General features: G+C 36.4%; 1 protein-coding gene across 1 annotated transcript in view; it reads right to left on the reverse strand.

Annotated features, from left to right (window-relative positions):
* Nucleotides 1-2,400: 2,400 nt before the first annotated feature.
* zbtb46 (zinc finger and BTB domain containing 46) overlaps nt 2,401-18,128 on the reverse strand; it is a 78,241-nt gene continuing 62,513 nt past the window's right edge. The window contains exons 4-5 of the mRNA XM_063015225.1: nt 4,349-4,524; nt 2,401-2,883 (exon numbers count right to left, since the gene is read on the reverse strand). Coding sequence (XP_062871295.1) covers nt 2,491-2,883; nt 4,349-4,524 — 569 coding nt within the window. The 3' untranslated portion in view covers nt 2,401-2,490. The remainder of the gene's footprint in view (nt 2,884-4,348; nt 4,525-18,128) is intronic.

The following is an 18,128-nucleotide window of genomic DNA, read 5'->3' on the forward strand; positions in this document are numbered from 1 at the left end:
ATCATACAAGCCAGTTCTTATTTAAAAGTGGTTTAATTTTATTTAACAATAAGAACACAATAAATAAACAAAAACAAGCAAATTTTCTTAGGTTTTTGAGGCATTTTTATGTTACAAATACCCATAAATAATGGCTGATGGGATACAAAGTCTAAAAATTTAAACAAATGTATTCTCATTCAAGTGTACATTTACTGTATTTCATACGCCAGTGCCAGGCATTGGAACTCCTGTTCCAAATTAAAATTCATACAGTAACACACAAAGAAAACTAATCAGCTCTTCAAGCACAATGAATGTAAAGCTTACATTCAATTTAAGAAATCTTAAAACACCTTTTTGATTATAATGACCCCAAATATTATCTTTGCTCTCCCAAGTTAGTAAAAAAAACATAAGTGAACAAAGAAACAATATTCAAAGCTTGGCATCTGAACACAAAACATTGAAACAATTGCATTAAATGCAATGTATGCAAAGTATATTAAATATTTTTGGTAAAATATTCATTACTTGAATGCATGTCAGTAATATAAAAGTATGTGCAGTATATCCCTTTCTAACAGCATACAATCATGACCCTTGGTACAGGTTTCTCTTTAAATCCAAATGTTATCTGAAATATCAAATAAAAACGCAAGTGGATTACAAAAAGCTGCATGGCTTACTGTCCAAAAAAGGCAAAGCTGAGCGTTAAAAAACCCTCAATAAACTTCACAATAAAGCATAGCATCCCACACATCATAGCAACAAATACAAGAATTGTTATAATGGTGTCAATAATAATAATATCAATAATAATAATAATACAAGTTGTTAATCATAATAATAAATCATTTATTTTGTTTTCACATGATCTGGCTCTGAAAATAGACATTTTCAAATCACTCACACATTCACACTCACACCTATGGACACTTGCACACAATGTTCATAGTTTGTGCTTCTCTGGATAAAACAAAACAAAAAGACTAAATTGACTATAATTTTTTTTACAGAAAATAATAAATAACTTATCAAAGAAAATACAGAGACTAAATACACTCTAAAGCATGCGCCATTTTCAACGGACTTCCAACACAAACCTTATATATATTTTCTTATTTTTAACCAGCTAAATAACAACAGAATAGCATAAAACTGTTTCAGGAAAGAAAGAAAAGACCACAAAAGATCAATCATCTGGTGGTGTTCAATAAATAAGATAAATGCATACATCTCTAATTACACATCTGAAATAAGGTAATTCAGCATTTTACAGGTAGGCATCGTTCCCCCTTTCAAAGGTATTAATATTCTAGAGAGTAAAATCAGTACAACAGCATAGACTGCAAGAACCTGTCAAACACACCAAAAATAACAACAGAAATAGTAAGAAAGTTTTGAAAAGTCCATAGCAGAAAAAAAGTTTCTGCTATTTTAATTGGCTTCATATTTCCCTAAGTGGCTTCACATCAGCAATGGCACAACCTCTGGCACCTGCATGCATACAGCCCACACAAGTGCATACCCACACACTCACAAACACACAGGCACACACACAAACACCAACCTCTGAGTGGAGGTTCTATTTGTTAAATAGGTATTTTCCCTGACAATGCAATATGGAATGCAATTTATTAGGGAGTACAAAAGTAGTATTCCCATTTATTTAAAAGTAGCCTAAAACCTATTCTGCAATATCTTTTGTTCACTCTCACTTATTTTCTTGGTAAAAGACTTGCACCTAGTAACTAAAACTAGAAATAGAAAAATTAATTTCTGCATAGTGTTATTTTTCCATTCATTGTCTTTTCTGTTACAAACATAAAATAATCAGTTATATGCATTCCTGTTCTTATGTGCACATAATTTAGGAAAACATAAATGACAGAGGAAGAAAATATTAAAAGGCATACATCATATACTGCACAAATATTTATATATAACAGTCGTGAAGACACAAAGTTAAAGGTAGGAGCGGTCACTAGGTAAATTGGAATAAAAATGTAAACCACAGAAACAAACAAATAATAGTAATTAAGTGAATATTTTAAAGTGCAAGTCTGTGGCAGTTTCTATAAAATATAACTGCTGAATATCCTTTGACAAGTTCAGATTTGCAATAGATAGCAGAAAACAGCCGCTGCATTGCATGGCCAAACCTTGCCTTCTTGCATTCTTGTTTTCTTCTTCAACCCATTAACACAGTTTGATTGATTAACAGCAATATAAGACACTTAGAATCTCTTTGCTCAAAACTTAATGAAATTCCCAACATTCCAACCCATCTGGTCCTCAGGATGAAAGAAGGAAGAAGTTGTTGCAAACATCTGCTGAAATACACATTACAGCTTAAAGATTCCCCTTCTGATCTGACTGCCCTGTCTCCAGCTCTAGGCTCGATGTGTGTGTAGCTCCCTTTACACATAGTGATATGACACTGGCACCTCAGATCGACACACACCTCAGCAGGTGCTTCAGACTTAGAAACAGGCTCTTGGCATTTAACTAGGAAATCCAGGTAAAGTCTTTTTCACTGCCTGCTCTGGTTTCGCCTTCTTGTGCAGAATCACTTTCATCCTTGGCATCATCTGTGCCATCTTCATCGCGTGGTGGTATACCTGAGTTACCTGGCCACTTGGTGCCCTCTTCTTCTTCACCCACTTCCCCCATCAGCTCAGGCATCAATTCTTCTTCTCCATCATCAGTAAAGCGTTGATTGCCAGGATAGAGTAGATCTTCGTCCTCACCGTTGTGGTCAAGCAGGGCCGCCATACCATGGCCTGAACACTCTGCACACACGCCATGACGACGGGAGCCATGTTTAATGCCTACACTGGCAGCTGACATGAAGACCCGACTGCAGACCTTACACACGTACTTTTTATCCTTACTGTGGACCTAAAAAAAAGGACAACTTTAATTTCAGAGAAGGCAATTTATTGTTGAACAGCCAGTTATTGTGATATTAAAGGCCTTTGTTCAACTACTGAAGGGGTGGTACAATTAGGATTTACTTTTAGGATTTATTTTAGAAGTTCACAACTTCGTGGTAATTACCACAAATTTACATAATGACTAAGCTACACAATGACTAAGCTTTATAATGACTAAGCTGTAATAATAAAATGATTGAAAATAATTAGTACCATGTAATTTACAACTAAAAATTGGTAAAAATGGGCACACCGTTTTAAGCTGTTGGGTACACAACATGTGTTTTTCTAGTTAATTAGTTCAAACACTGATAAATAAATAAATATAAAAATATTTAATTGTAATCTTTAATTTATTGCACAGTGTAACATTCTATAAACTGTTTTGTTTTTTTATTTAATCACTGTCTCAACGTTTTGAGTGTATTGCAGAAATCAAATTCAGGAATCAAATTATTGATGTTGTTTACAAAATACAATTAAGTTGGTCAGCCAAAACATTAAAAGTATATTTTGTCAGTTAAATAAAGGATATTTTGTCAATAGTGCCATGTCAGTTATTCAACCCCTACATAATATTGCTGATCTTAAAACCTACCACTAGTCTACATTGGATTACAACATGATTAAATCCTTCAGCATGATTAGATCCACTTTTGTGCATTTGCAAAAAGGTTTGAAAACTGTTCTGACCTTCTTAAACCTTAGAAGTGTCATCTCCCTTTGCTTCTGTCTCATTGGTGCAGAGCATTTTAGTTCAATTATTTGATGTAATTCACCAGGTACAGTTTCGGTATCTACAGAGAACAGATCTACAAGTAGTGAGTGTAGACTGTTAACTCCTGAACTGCCCAAATCTTGAATTAAATGTCTGTTTTATGTTTTTAAGTACACAGCTGTGTCGACTCCATTAACAGTCCTTGTTAGCAAAGGCCTCTAGGCATGTTGGAAAATGTTCCAGATGGTTTGTTTCATTAAAAAAGTACAGGGGTGTTCATTCTGGGTTAGATTTCTTATGTTCAACTTTGCATTTTTTCGTACTTTGACAAGGAAATGCATGATGCACTTATCACTGAAGTAACTAGGATTCACCTCTTTAATGTTTGAAACTAAACACTAGGCGGCGGTGTTCCGCAAATTTTTGAAACTGTCCAATCAATCTGGGGTTCCAGCAGTATTTAAAAATGCATCAGTACTTTCTTTGGCGGGCAGGGCTTTGCCGGCTGTGTCTGGCCCACGGGCCGTATGTTGTGTTGAAAACCTCAAAGAGAAGAAAAAAGTTTCACATGCTCATTTTTGTCTATAAGTTGAAAACTGTATGGTTGACTGTGTGTTCTGTCTTTTTCCCATAAACGTTGATGTAAATGTACAGACGGACTTTACTTTTACTGAAGCCATTAAGACTCTCTAGAACACTGCTCTTAACTCACCAGAGTGTGCCTCTTCATGTGCTCACGGCGAGTGAACTTCTTGCCACAGATTTCACAGGGATAGGGCCTTTCGCCTGTGTGTGAGCGCATATGCCTCTTCAGGATACATTGGTGCATGGCGGAGAAGCTGCAGTATGGGCACTTGAATTTTTTCCTGATAACTGTAAAGTCATTTACTGCAAAGAGAAAAAAGAAAGTTTTCCTTGAGAGCATAATGGGGTCATGCTTATCTTTAACTTCAAAATAATGGTCAAGATGCTAGTTATGCTAGATTCTTTAAGGAGGTTCCGGTATTTAGTTATATTTATCCATCCCTCAAGTCTTAGCAATTTCTCTGTCCTTGCTGCTAAAAAGCACCCCCATAGCGTGATACTGCTACCACCATGTTTACCACAGTTATGGTATTAGCAGGGTGATGTGCAGTATTTGTTTTTTCTACAAACTTGGTGCTTGGTGTTCAGCCCAAAGTGTTACATTTTTGTCTCATCAGACCAGAGATACACAACCTGAGTCATGTTGTGTAGCAAACTTCAGGCGGGCTGCTGTTTCTCAACTGTGGCTTCCATCTTGCCACTATGATATAATGGACTAAATTATAGTGGTTATCGAACAGTTTCTTGGACTGTTTTCTTACCTCACTGACTAAAGCCACCCTTCCAGGATGGACACTTTTTATGTCCACTGTAAATCCACATAGACATAATGACCTTGTCATAATAGTTTTAGAAAGCCACCATACAAAATATATTAATAGGCATGTGGCTCATGCTGGTATTTAGATATATGTTGTCTATTTACTATTAAATTTTATTTCATGCATTTTGACAAACAATACTACAGAAAATCAATTTATACTTAGATGGCTGTATACTCTATATTGTTCATTATAAAACGGATAGTTCCGGTCCTAAAATCTGATTGGCTGAGCCGCGTTCGAAGCCGTTGTAAAATCCACGATAAACGCACACCTAGGACCACCTCACATCATTCCATATTAATACGCCACTGAATCGAAAAAGTTAATGTTATTTTCGCCCTCATGTTGCCTAGCAACACTGTTAATCGAACTATTTTGCGTCGCGGAAGAATGCTTTATTGTAAGTTTATACACGATAAATACATTTATGAATTAAACATTGTTGTATTTATTATATTTTTTGTTGACCGGCGTTTTATAAAAGCAATAAGCCACTCGAGACCGTGCATTACTGTTATGATTTTAGCACGGGGAAAGAAGTTTTAGGCACTCCGCTTCGCGTCGTGCCAAAAACTTCATCCCCGTGCTAAAATCACAGTAATGCACGGCCTCTCGTGGCTTATTGCTTTATTTTTATATTTATAAATCTACTTGAAAGTGACTATAAAGCATAAATACTGTTACATCTTTTGACTATTTACAAAATTCTGAATGTATCGCCAGTTTGCTCAGACAGAAACTGTCCTGATTTGTTTGTTAGCTAACCACTCATGTACATTTCCATCAATTTGTTTAATTATTGTCAACAATGTGCTTAATTATATATTCTCAAAAACATTACCATGTTCACATTTAAAAATACAAAAATTGCATTATAATTAGTTTATTTATTTATAATGCACATTCAACTATACACATTGTTAAAAAGTAGCTTCACAAAGATCTACAGCTCCAAATAAGCAAGCCTGGATGTCACATACTCAAAAGTGAAACCCATCCTCATCCTCTACAACTGCATCTTTCCTCTCCTCCTTTCTATAACTGAATCCTATTGTTCAGAGAGGATTGTAAGGTGAGTGTCAATGTAGCCATGACCTTTGTGACTCTATCACTCTCCTCCCACATCTTCTTTATCTCATAGGTTAAACGTAGGTCAAGGAACAAGCTAAGCCAATTACTATGACTATTTAGAAAAAACACACACATAGAAGGGGTGTTGCTAGAAGAGGTATTTACCCTATCCCCTAAAATCTCATTTCTATATGTCAAAAATTCTGGAAGTAATTGCATCTGGGTAGCTTTTTGACTACTAAAGTTAGATGACATCTTCAACATCAGAAAGACACAAAAGTATTTCAATTATTTTATTTTAAACTCCGAAAAAAAATCTGTGGTTTGTTTTGAACTGATCTGACAACAATTATCTAACAACGTTTGGCACAAATTAATAAGCTATGACCTGTCTGTGCATGCATGGACAGTAACTTTGGTGGAAACATTGGAAATATTTATTTATTGCAAAATGCAGAATATTTCAGTAAAAGGGCTTGTAAATACAAGAACAATTACAAGTACAGGAGATATGTGTTATAATTTTGTGAAGCAGGTAAAAATATACAGAATTGTAACCATATAATATGCTTTATTTAAATTTAAACCGTAGTAAATGTAAAACAAAATGTACAAGAATTAATATATTAGATATACAGTATATTGGATAATATATATATTAATATATATGTTATGCATAAGTTACAAAGTTTGGATTTTAAATGGGACACCTTTTATAAATAGTACAATAATGAAGATGCTCTAGTCTCATTTTTAATGATGATGGAAGTACATTATGAAAGATACTAGCAAAAAAGGTTTAGAAAACTAATTAAACAACATGTTGCAGCACAACAAAGCCTTAAAAAAGTCTTCAGACTAAATTTTCCTTAACATTAACAAAGTTTTAAAAAAGCATATTAACAATTTGTTGTTTTAAAAATAAATTGTCTCATTAAAAAATTTAACACATTTGTAAATAATTAAATAAATAAATTAAATATTCATAAATGTCTTAAAATAAACGTCATATAATGGCTCACAAATGTCTATTAACCATCTGTTACTTACAAATTCATAAATTTAATCCTCTTAGGACACAATAGTCCAGTTGTATTGCAGTTTTACACCAAGTGTGTTTAAAAAAAAGTAATAAAGGCACTTTGAAAGTGAAGCACAATTGTAAAAAACAAAAAAAAATACAAAATAAATCACCATGTCAGTAAACTAAAAGATAAAAACTACCTTAATTCTTTGCTTTTAGACAAGAAATGGTAGACATGAATATACTGTTAAAAGATAGTTACTGGAATGATAAGCTTTATGGAAAATATTACTATATTACTGGTTACAAGTTTTATTTATATATTTATTTATTTTGCATTATCCTGTTTTTCCTCCAAATCTAGTCATGTTTAATTCCCTAATTGTGTGCAACTTCTGCACCCTCAGTCTTGGCAGTTGAAGACAAAAATATCTGTGCTTGAACTCTTGGTGGTAGTCTAGTGAGCTGGTTGGTAGTCTAATTCTGAGCTTCACACTATTTGCAGGCAATCTGAGCTCAACACTATTTGCAAGCCCTAATCCCAAAAAAGTTGGGACATTCTGTAAAATGCATTAAAAAGTAGAATCTGTGATATGTCAATTCTATTGAATCTTTAACTGACAAAAGAAGAAAAAAAAAGATTTACAAAGTTTTCATTGATCAGCTTAATTATGTTTTATAAATATAAACACATTTGGAATTTGATGCCTGCAACACACTGCAAGTAAGTTAGTAGTAGTGCATGAAAAATGAGGCCTGGCATTGTTTTACTGAAATTACCATGGACTTCCTGAAAAAAGTTGTTGCCTCAGCAGCAGCATACATCTTTCTAAAATCCCAATATTCACCTCTACATCAATGGTACCTTCACACATATGCTAGTGACCCAATCATTGATGCACCCCCATACGATGACAGATGTTGGCTTTTGCACCTTTTGCTGATAACAGTGAGGATGATTCTTTTAAACCTCAGCAGAGATAACTCAATGTCTCATTTGAGTTCAAAACAAGCTGAAACATGGACTCATCTGAACATAGCACAAGTCTCTTAATCCATCTAAGATGAGTCCAAAGAACTTAGTGGCATTTCTGCATAGAACTGATGTTTGGCTTTTTTTTTGCAATGGTGAACTATGTTAAGTTACTATGGTTACAATGGTTTACAATCGCACTAGCATGGTGGTTTCTCATGCAATGATGTCTGAGGGTTCAAAGGTCAGGCACATTTAACAGTGATTTTCGACTGAGATTTCTGTGAATCCTCTTAATCTTTTCACAATAGTATTTATGGTAGATGGAAAAACAATTATTTGCAATCTCTTATTGAAAAGTGTTTATTTTCAACTGATTAACAACTCTCTCATAAAGTTTGGAACATAGTGGTGAGCCCTGACCCATAATTTCTTGTGTAAACTGAGCTTTTGATGAATCTTCCTTTTATACACAATTTCGATACCCTCACCAATTCAATTTGCCTTTCGTGTTGCAGGCATCAAATTATAAATTTGTTTACAAAATCCAGTGACGTAGGCCAATTAAAACATTGGAAATCTTTCTACTTTTGTCTGTTAGGTATAGATTCAAGAAAATTAACAAATAAAAATAATTTCCTACATTTTACACAAAGTCCCAACTATTACAGAAATGGGGTTTGTACCATATCAACAAAATACAACCACAAACAAATTTGTCATTGCCAATCAAGTTACCTCTTGGTCAAATATATAAAATGCTACAACTGTCTAGCTAACCTGACATCATTTAAACAATGTCTGCCAGGTGCCTGGTGTAAAACAAGGGTTACTTATCCCTTACTGTTTCCTCAATTGATGGCAAGCCAAGAAACAGTGTCAGTCTCTGTTATGAGTTGCCAAGTGACTTGGTGGAGTAAGCGTCTGTCCTACAGCCAATCTTGATATGTGTTTCCAGCTTATTGGGTGTTGCAAAGGCATGGGCACAAACTGGGCATGTGTAACCACACTCTGAATGCATGACTGAATGCATGGATGCCAAGTGACGGGTGAGGTCGGTACGGTCACGGAAGTGTTTGAGGCAGTAAGTGCACTGTAGGAGCTTGCGCTTCTGGTGGACAGTTTTCTCATGCCGGTCAGCATTGGACTTTAGCGTGAAACTGGCTGGGCAGAGTGGACACTGATAGCGGGCACTTGGATGCCGTTGCACGAGACAGTTTAGAGAGAGTGACATAAATGAGAGTGCATGGTCATACTCATGCTTCCTCAACTGGAGCATGCTGCTAAACAGTTGCTTGCACAGAGAGCAGGCCAGCTTTTGTGCCACACACACCCCACACTGCTTTTCTGCCATCTGATCCACTTTTATAGGAACCTGGCTACACTCCAGGCCTAACAGAGTGAAAGTACGAGAGAGAGAGAGAGAGAGAGAGAGAGAGAGAGTTCAAAGACGAAAAGATATGTCTGAGAATAATAACATTTAGGAAATAAGGCCAGGCTGGGGCAACTCAAACACAGGTACACACAAATACCTGCAGTGCTACCTGGATTTTTATCCTCTTGCATTTCTTCCTGTAAAAAATAAATGTACACACTGTTTAAACTTGTTAATACAAACCATATCTAGTGTATTCATGTTTCAGAACAAACAGATAATGAAGTGTGCTAGTGCAGAAACTATCTGATGATTGTTCAGTGTACTCCTTGTCACAAAACACAAGCAGGTATTTAATATTTACTTTCTGAGTGATGTGTGCAGAAATCAAAGTTAGGCAGCATACACGTCATTCCCTTTCTTTTACTTGATTGTATTTAACCCTCCCTTTATGCTGAAATACAGCATACTCTAACTAAACAGATGGCTTGTCCACAGACATTGTGTGGCATCTTGGGAAGGAGGTCCTGTGAAACCAAATGCCACCTTAGCACACCCAGGGAGAATGCAATTTCCTGAACCTGAACAAGAAACCCAAACCTGCACTGCCCCTTTCATTGTTCGTCTCTACTGGTTTAACCCCTTTCCGCTCTGCTCTGTAGCCTTTCAGTTGCTATAGTAGATCTGCTAGTTTTCCATAGGCTAAGAATATAACGGATTGAATGTTCTGCAGTCATATTATGCTACAGTTAAAAAGTAAAGCTGAGAAAAAGAAACTGCAAATAGTCAAGTCACATAAACCAAAAGAAAAACAGGAACACGTCTATTTAATTGTTTATATGAATGCAACATAAAGAAAGACATTGACAGTGCATGACAGTGACAATGGCCTCTAGTGACCTTGGGACAGGTTGTGTGTTAGTGCACTTACCTCCAAGGTTGATTGTTCTGTGTCCTGGTCCACATCTTTATTGTCTGTGTAGCCAATGAGAGACATACTGAGTGCCCCCAGGGGCCTCAGTGGACAAAGGGAAGCAAGAATGGGTGAAGGGTAGAATGAAGATACTTTTCTTTTGTTATGGCCATGGCTGTAGCAGTGAGACCCTGGAGAGCACAGGAAAGTAGTCTCACCCACCTGCACTCAGAGCAGCCGCCATCTTCCACACAGCGGCAGTGAGGGGAGGAGCAGGGGCCAAGCACAGCAATTTACAACAAAAGAGGGAGACGAGTAGATGAATAAATGAGTAAATTTTGAGTCGTGGTATCAGTTAAACTTTTACTCCCGCACTATATTTTATTGCTAAATTGCTAAAGTGTCAGGGTATTGCTATGCACTGCCCCATGCAGGTAACTCAAATGGTCAGCAGTGGTAATAATTGTCTGTCTGGGTAGGTGCCTGGCCGACTGCTAGCAAAGCTGGGATTTTAACATGAGATCACCACCTACGTGACCAGAATTTTCTTTTTTTACACCCTGTAGTCCAATTTCACAAAAACACACACTCACTGTACAGCAACCCATACACATTTACTTATATGGTGTTCACATTAAAAACAGCCTGTTCCAACTGTAACTTGAGAACTTTCCATATAAATGTAGAGAGAAAAAGATAATTACCTGACTGGTATTTCAATGTCACTATGACAACTATACCCATCTGCTAGCAAGAGAGCTTTAATTGAGCACCTAGTTTGACTACTAATTTAGCATGTGATTAACCCATTTAATTATCCAGATTTGTAGGTAAAAATGCTGTAAAAATTTGATCCATGGAGAAGTTAAAAGGATGTATTACATTAATTAACCATTGTGACATGATCAGGGTGGGTGGCTTAAATGCTATCTTAGACAAAAGGCTTTTTATACTAATAATAAAATCTTCTGTCATGCTAGTCTTTAATTAATTGCCAAGTAAACCATTGGATGTCATGTCTGTTTATTGTACAGAGACTTATCTACTAACATTTGGGTCAGTATCAAAGGATCTGAAATAGTATACGGCAGTGGCGGCTGGAGGTTGTAAAAGTAGGGAAAAATATTAGCATGGTGAATTGAGGGGGTGGTGCTTGGGGAGGTGTTAGTGAGAGCACATTCTGGCAAAGGGCGGGTTTAAAGACAAACTTTAAGTTGGATGTTTTTTCTGGACCTGGCAACACAGTGTGTCATTATTTCTAAAGTAAGAATAAGAATTGTTGTGTTTAGTGGAGAAGTGCTTTGTTTTTAATTGCTAATAAAGCAAGCATGTCTAAAACACACCCTTTGAAAGCTGAAACTATCTTAACATCTATGGTGTCATATACATTTAAAGAAAGCAGGCTATAAATGGCAAAAGAACTATCAGTGTACAACTGTAAAATCTTCTGTTAATCTTACTTTGTTTTCAATGTTATATTCTAATTTAATATTTTTGCAAAGCATTTTAATTACAATAATATTCGTTTTGTTATATTATAATTATATTGCTAACAATTTTATAATTTTTTATTATCTTTTATAATAATTTCATTTTTGTACATCAACTTGTTCTTTGATTGAATGTTCTATGTTCTATGATTTGATTAAACTTTCAGGTTTCATGAAGACATATTTTGAACTTTTGGACAGTCCTTTCCATCTGCTTTTTATTGTCCAGATTAAACATACATACAATTTAGACTTTTAGATTTTCTGTCATGAGCAATATAGCACAATGTAATGATGACACAATTCTGTTGAGTGTCCAGGTTTTGTAATAAAAGCTTAAACTCCAATGAAAAACTCTGGTCGCAGTAAACTCCAATGAAAAACTTTGAGTATTCACTAGTGCAGACAGCTATGCTGATTGGTTCACTGAGGTTAAAAGCCTGCCATAAAAACGCTAATTGGGTATTCATCAGCATAAGTCAGTAACCTCTGACTGGTCACTGATATTCAACCTGATATTAAAATTTAAATCTTCGAGATCTTTGTGATGTTCTGGATTGGTTTTTTATCTCATTTAGTTTTTGTCATTTAGCCATTTTGGCATTTCACATGATTTGCTGGAGTTGAAAAGCTTTAACTATGGATTTGGATCCATTTTTAAAATGATACAAAATGATTTTCTTATTCTTTTCTTTAGATTTTTTTTTGCTTGCTGATAGGACATTTGCTGAAAAAGTTCTTTTTAAAAGATGTTTAATTTAAACAGGGCTACAGTAATAAATCAAGAATATGTCTAGTCTAATGGTACCTAATTATCAAATTTAATTGGTTGAATGAGAAACTAGAATTTCACACAGAGCAAAATGATTTTGGATAATCTTTTCTTTCTGAAATAGAAGAAATGTTGGTGTTCACCTAGATTGTTTTTGTATTATATTACAAATAACTTGACCACTTAATCACAATTAGTTGTGACAAATTGAGAAATATTTTTATATGTTATAACATTATAACTAATGTTAATACACACTTTGGACATTACATTTACCTACTCATGGTGGGCAGGCACAAACATAAAACTCCACTTCATAGAAATAGGATCATTGTGCCCAACATTCCACATAATATAAATAATTTACAAGCCAGGACCATGAGATGACATGCATCTAAAAAATATCAACAGTTTATTATGCTTTTATTGCTTGTGTCATTTATATTGCCTACTCTTTTAAACAACATAAAAAACAATCTGTTACGTTTCTCAGTCTGTCAGGCTAGAAGGCAAAAGAGACTGCTGAGTACCATGTTTACTTGTTTCCATCACTAGTTTACAGCCTCTTAACAACATGGGGAGCAATATGATGAGGCAAAAAGACACCCAACATTACACAGGGCTCTAGAGTGCGACCAATTTGGTCGCACATGCGACCTAATTTCTCAATGGTGCGACTAAAAAAAATCTCAGGTCGCACCAGTGCGACCAGGCGTCCAAGGGACAAAAGAAACAACAGACACACATTAGGCCAATATCATGGTCTAAACCAATCAGAGATAGTGAAGGGCGGGACAATATTGTAGCGGTGATATGTGAGCGACATTCAGCTCAGCCAATCAGAATGCAGCACCAGGTTTATACACGTGCGTTCGGACGTTCTGCCGTAAGTTTAGTTTTGTATATGAGACTTGCAGGATGTTCCAGAATGGAAGTTCGGGTTCTGGAGCTCGGCGGTGTAAAGTGTTGTAACGCTCACTTAAGTCCTGACTAAACAGTTAAAGTGACTCGACCCTGTCGTGTGCCTTTATTCCCACACCTCCACCACCGCACAGCAAAAGACCCGCAGCATCCCCACCGGACAGCGGCTAGGTGAGCCGACCCTCTACAGTAGCAAGGGGCTAATGCTAGCGGTAAAGTGCCGCGATAGTGAAAGTAAAAACACGACAATATTTTCGTTAAGTAAAATATAAAAATAACTAAAAGACCAAAATATATTACAATACATGTAGTCAAAATACGCAGTGAGTGCACCGCAAGCGATTTTGGGAATCTGTGTAAAAGATTCAGTAAAGCCGATAATATAATGCACTGCATTTAAGATTACACTCTAACACACACACAAACATATACATATAATTTTAAATATACACACACATATAAATAGATATACACACATACATACACATTTACTCTATTATTTTTATAATTTTTATAAGTGTGCTATAATTAGTCTGTAATACTATAATTAACTGTAAAGAAGACAGTGGCCGGCAATAGTATATTTGTGACTGGTTCTAATACATTTTGAATTGAAAGGCTGAAAAAGCCCAATGCATCTATAAAACACATGAGGGACAGCACCATCCACCAGGCGGTCAGGATCCTCAACTCGCTTCCTGTTCTGCCCCCCCTCTCACGAACCTAACCCCCGCCCCCCATCAATACCAAAACTTACATCCTTTTATCTTCCCAACGCATATATCACTTTAAACATAATCTATAATATAACAAAATCGTTTTTGAACTGCCGTCGTAATTAAACTGGTTTCTAACAAAGACTTCATAATCTGCACTGCCACTTTAAATGCCTTTTTATTTATGGAACTTCTATTTTTTATAATTTTTTATCATTCTTCAGGTGGTCATTTTTACCTCTATATTTTCATATTTGTCAGTGTATATATTTTGCGCTTCAGAGTGTGTTTATTCTTATTCAATTTTTATTCTTTTATTATAGGTTTATTGTTAATTAATGTGTAATGTTGCACCATGGGTCAGAGAATAACGTAATTTCAATCCTCTATATGTCCTGTACATATTGCAGTTTTTGACAATAAAGCAATTTTGACTTTTGACTTTTGACTTTACATGCCTCGATAAATGCACTGCCCAAGTGTCCCCTCACCCCACTGCCTTTCAGCGGCAGGCAGCAGCAAACAGATCATCAGACGAAACCATGTTGACCAGATTGTTAGTTATTTACAAGTCAATATTGCCTGTATGGACAGTGATTTAAAAAAAAAAAAAAAAGTGAACCTGTAAAACTGCGGTGTTAAATGCGATGCGGTCGAAAATTTGGGTGCACCTAACTTTTGTGCTGGTGCACCTAAGAAAAAAAGTTAGGTGCACCAGTGCAACCAGTGCAAAACGTTAGTCTAGAGCCCTGTTACACAATCTAAAAGTTGTGTAATACATGGTACCCTGCACCTATTTGGTCATGCAAAAACAAGAGTATTTAGACTTTTTAGAAGCAACAACAATACGACAGTGATAGCAACTGATTTTGCTAATTATGCAGTAATTAACTTCATATGAAAGCCAACTCTTCTAGGGATCTCTGAATCTTTGAAAATTGTAATCACAGTCATAATTACTGGTAATGACACTGTTGTGATTGACAGTTCTGGCATCATGTTGTAACGCTGGCGGGTATGCGGATCACACCTATCTGACTTTTTGATTGTGAAGTTATGAATGTGTATATACACCGATCAGCCATAACATTAAAACCACCTCCTTGTTTCTTCACTTACTGTCCATTTTATCAGCTCCATTTACCATATAGAAGCACTTTGTAGTTCTATAATTACTAACTGTAGTCCATCTGTTTCTCTGCATGCTTTGTTAGCCCCCTTTCATGCTGTTCTTCAAATGGTCAGGACTCTCCCAGGACCACTACAGAGCAGGTATTATTTGGGTGGTGGATGATTTTCAGCACTGCAGTGACACTGACATGGTGGTTTTGTGTGGTGCTGACATGAGTAGATAAGACACAGCAATGCTGATGGAGTTTTTAAATACCTCGCTGCCACTGCTGGACTGATGATAGTCCACCAACCAAAAATATCCAGCCAACAGCGCCCTGTGGGCAGCGTCCTGTGACCACTGATGAAGGTCTAGAAGATGACCAACTCAAACAGCAGCAATAGATGAGCAATCGTCTATGACTTTACTCTACAAGGTGGACCAATTAGGTAGGAGTGTTTAATAGAGTGGACAGTGAGTGGACACGGTATTTAAAAACTCCAGCAGTGCTGCTGTGTCTAATCTACTCATACCAGAACAATACACACTAACACACCACCACCATGTGACTGCAGTGCTGAGAATAATCTACCAATCTAAGTGGAGCTGATGAAATGGACAGTGAGTCCATTTTATCCAACAAGGAGGTGGTTTTAATGTTATGGCTGATCGATGTATTAGTGATACATGTTGACTAATATACCATTTTCATGTGAACAATCTAAATTTTTTCAACAGGTGAAAAGAAGTGCTTGTGTCTGCACGAGTGTCTGCATTGGCAGGGGAATTTACGCTTAAGAAAGTTTGATATGACCAGATTAAATGAAAAAAAAAAAGAAATTTGCAAAAATAGAATAATTAAAAAAATTACTATTGAACCTTTGTTTAACTAAAAAATGTATGAGGACAATTTCAATGTTTTCACTGACAAACCCATGTTGTATTTTGTAAATATGAACAAATTTTTAAACTTGTGGCAGGAAACCGGAGGACCAGAAGGTAGCACTATCACCTGACAGCAAAAAGGTCCTGGATTCGATTCACTTGTGGAATGATCTGTCTCCTTTCTGTGTTTGCATGTTCTCCCTGTGTCCATTTGGGTGTCCTCTGGGTGCTCTGGTTTCCTCCCACAATCCAAAGAAATAGTCAGGAGCTACTAAAATTGACCCAGTTGTTAATGTGTTTGCCCTGAGATGGACTGGTGACCTGTATGGAGTGTTTCCTGCCTTTCGCCCAGTGAACTGTATCCACCGTGTCCCTGAATTGCTCCAGACAATGAATTAATGTACATACTGCCACTATTTTAAGGAATTACTTTGGTGCCCACCTTTACATTATAGGAACCAAAAAAAAAGAGGATAAAAAAAAAAACAGGATTGCTCAACTCTCAACTGTAGTTGCCATTTTGTTTTACACTGTTCAACTTTTGATTATTGCTGGCATCAGTCCTTCTGGCAAAGTACAGCAACTTTCTGTTGATGAACATCCCCAGCTCTCAATGAAAACAAATGTCTTATAGCTGCATTGTTGCATACCATTATTGCTTGTATGATTGCAAAGTTTTTTCATAAGCATTTCATAAGCACTACTTCATTAAAAGTCAAAACACGTGTCTTATAGTTTATTTCATTTGTGTATTTTTCCCATTATAATTAATAGATAAGGAAATTTGGCTTTTGTCCTCTCATATTTATATCCAGTATAAAAGGAAGTTAAAAATATTTACTTAAGATTTCTTAAAGCTTCAAACAAGAATAAAAAATGTATTTAACAAAATATCTAGGGGTAACAACACATGTACATGATATTTATTTCAAGTCATACAATTTAAAGGTAAGATTTATATGAGTACACACACACCCACACACAGACACCTGCACACACACACACCTACAAACACACACAAAACAACACAAAAATTACAGCCTACTTCAAATTATAGTAGTGGCTCATATTATCATAATTGTTTTTTTCTTAAATCATAATAATCTTCTTGAACATTACAAATGCACATAAATTCCATCCTCTGGACTTTCCTTCTTCCTGCTACACTGGCTTTTCTAATTTATTATAAGTTACATGAATATACATTTCATAAATATCTCTAAACATTTTGTACTGTAGGTGTAATTTACCTTAAAACCAAAACGATTTACCAAACCGCTGTTTCTTTAACACGATTGTTAGCATAGACTAATTTGTGAGAGGTTCTAATGGTGTTTGCCCCACTTTCATTGCATGTGGGCTTCACTTGGCCTGGCGGGAGTTTTTAAGGGTGCCCCAGTTCAGACAACCTTAGCCCCCGGTCCGGCCTGATATGGCGGTGCATGTGGGCTCCACCTAAGCTAGTGGGGGTTAGTAGCTCCAGTTAACCTGACTACATGTCTTTGGTTGTGGGAGGACATAGTGGGGCTCAGATAGCCTTTGGTGTCCTGTATTGATGTCAATGTGAGCCTCCCTGGTCTGGCTGATAGTGGCAGTATTTGTGGGATTTACCTGAGCTGACAGAGGTTTTGATAGTGCCCCAGTTTAGATAGCTTTCATTGTCCCAGATTAATGTTGTCAATCCTCCCCTCTCCCTAGGCCCATAGGTGATGGAGCCCTGTTTCAGACAGCCCTCATTGGCCTGGACTGATGTTAACGTGAGCCCCCCTTTCCCCTTGCCACCCCCTGGTCTGATGTGGCGGTGCATGTGGGCTTCACCTGGGCTGGGCGAT

Source organism: Trichomycterus rosablanca, chromosome 19 (assembly GCF_030014385.1).
Source record: "Trichomycterus rosablanca isolate fTriRos1 chromosome 19, fTriRos1.hap1, whole genome shotgun sequence".
Classification (NCBI taxonomy): Eukaryota; Metazoa; Chordata; class Actinopteri; order Siluriformes; family Trichomycteridae; genus Trichomycterus; species Trichomycterus rosablanca.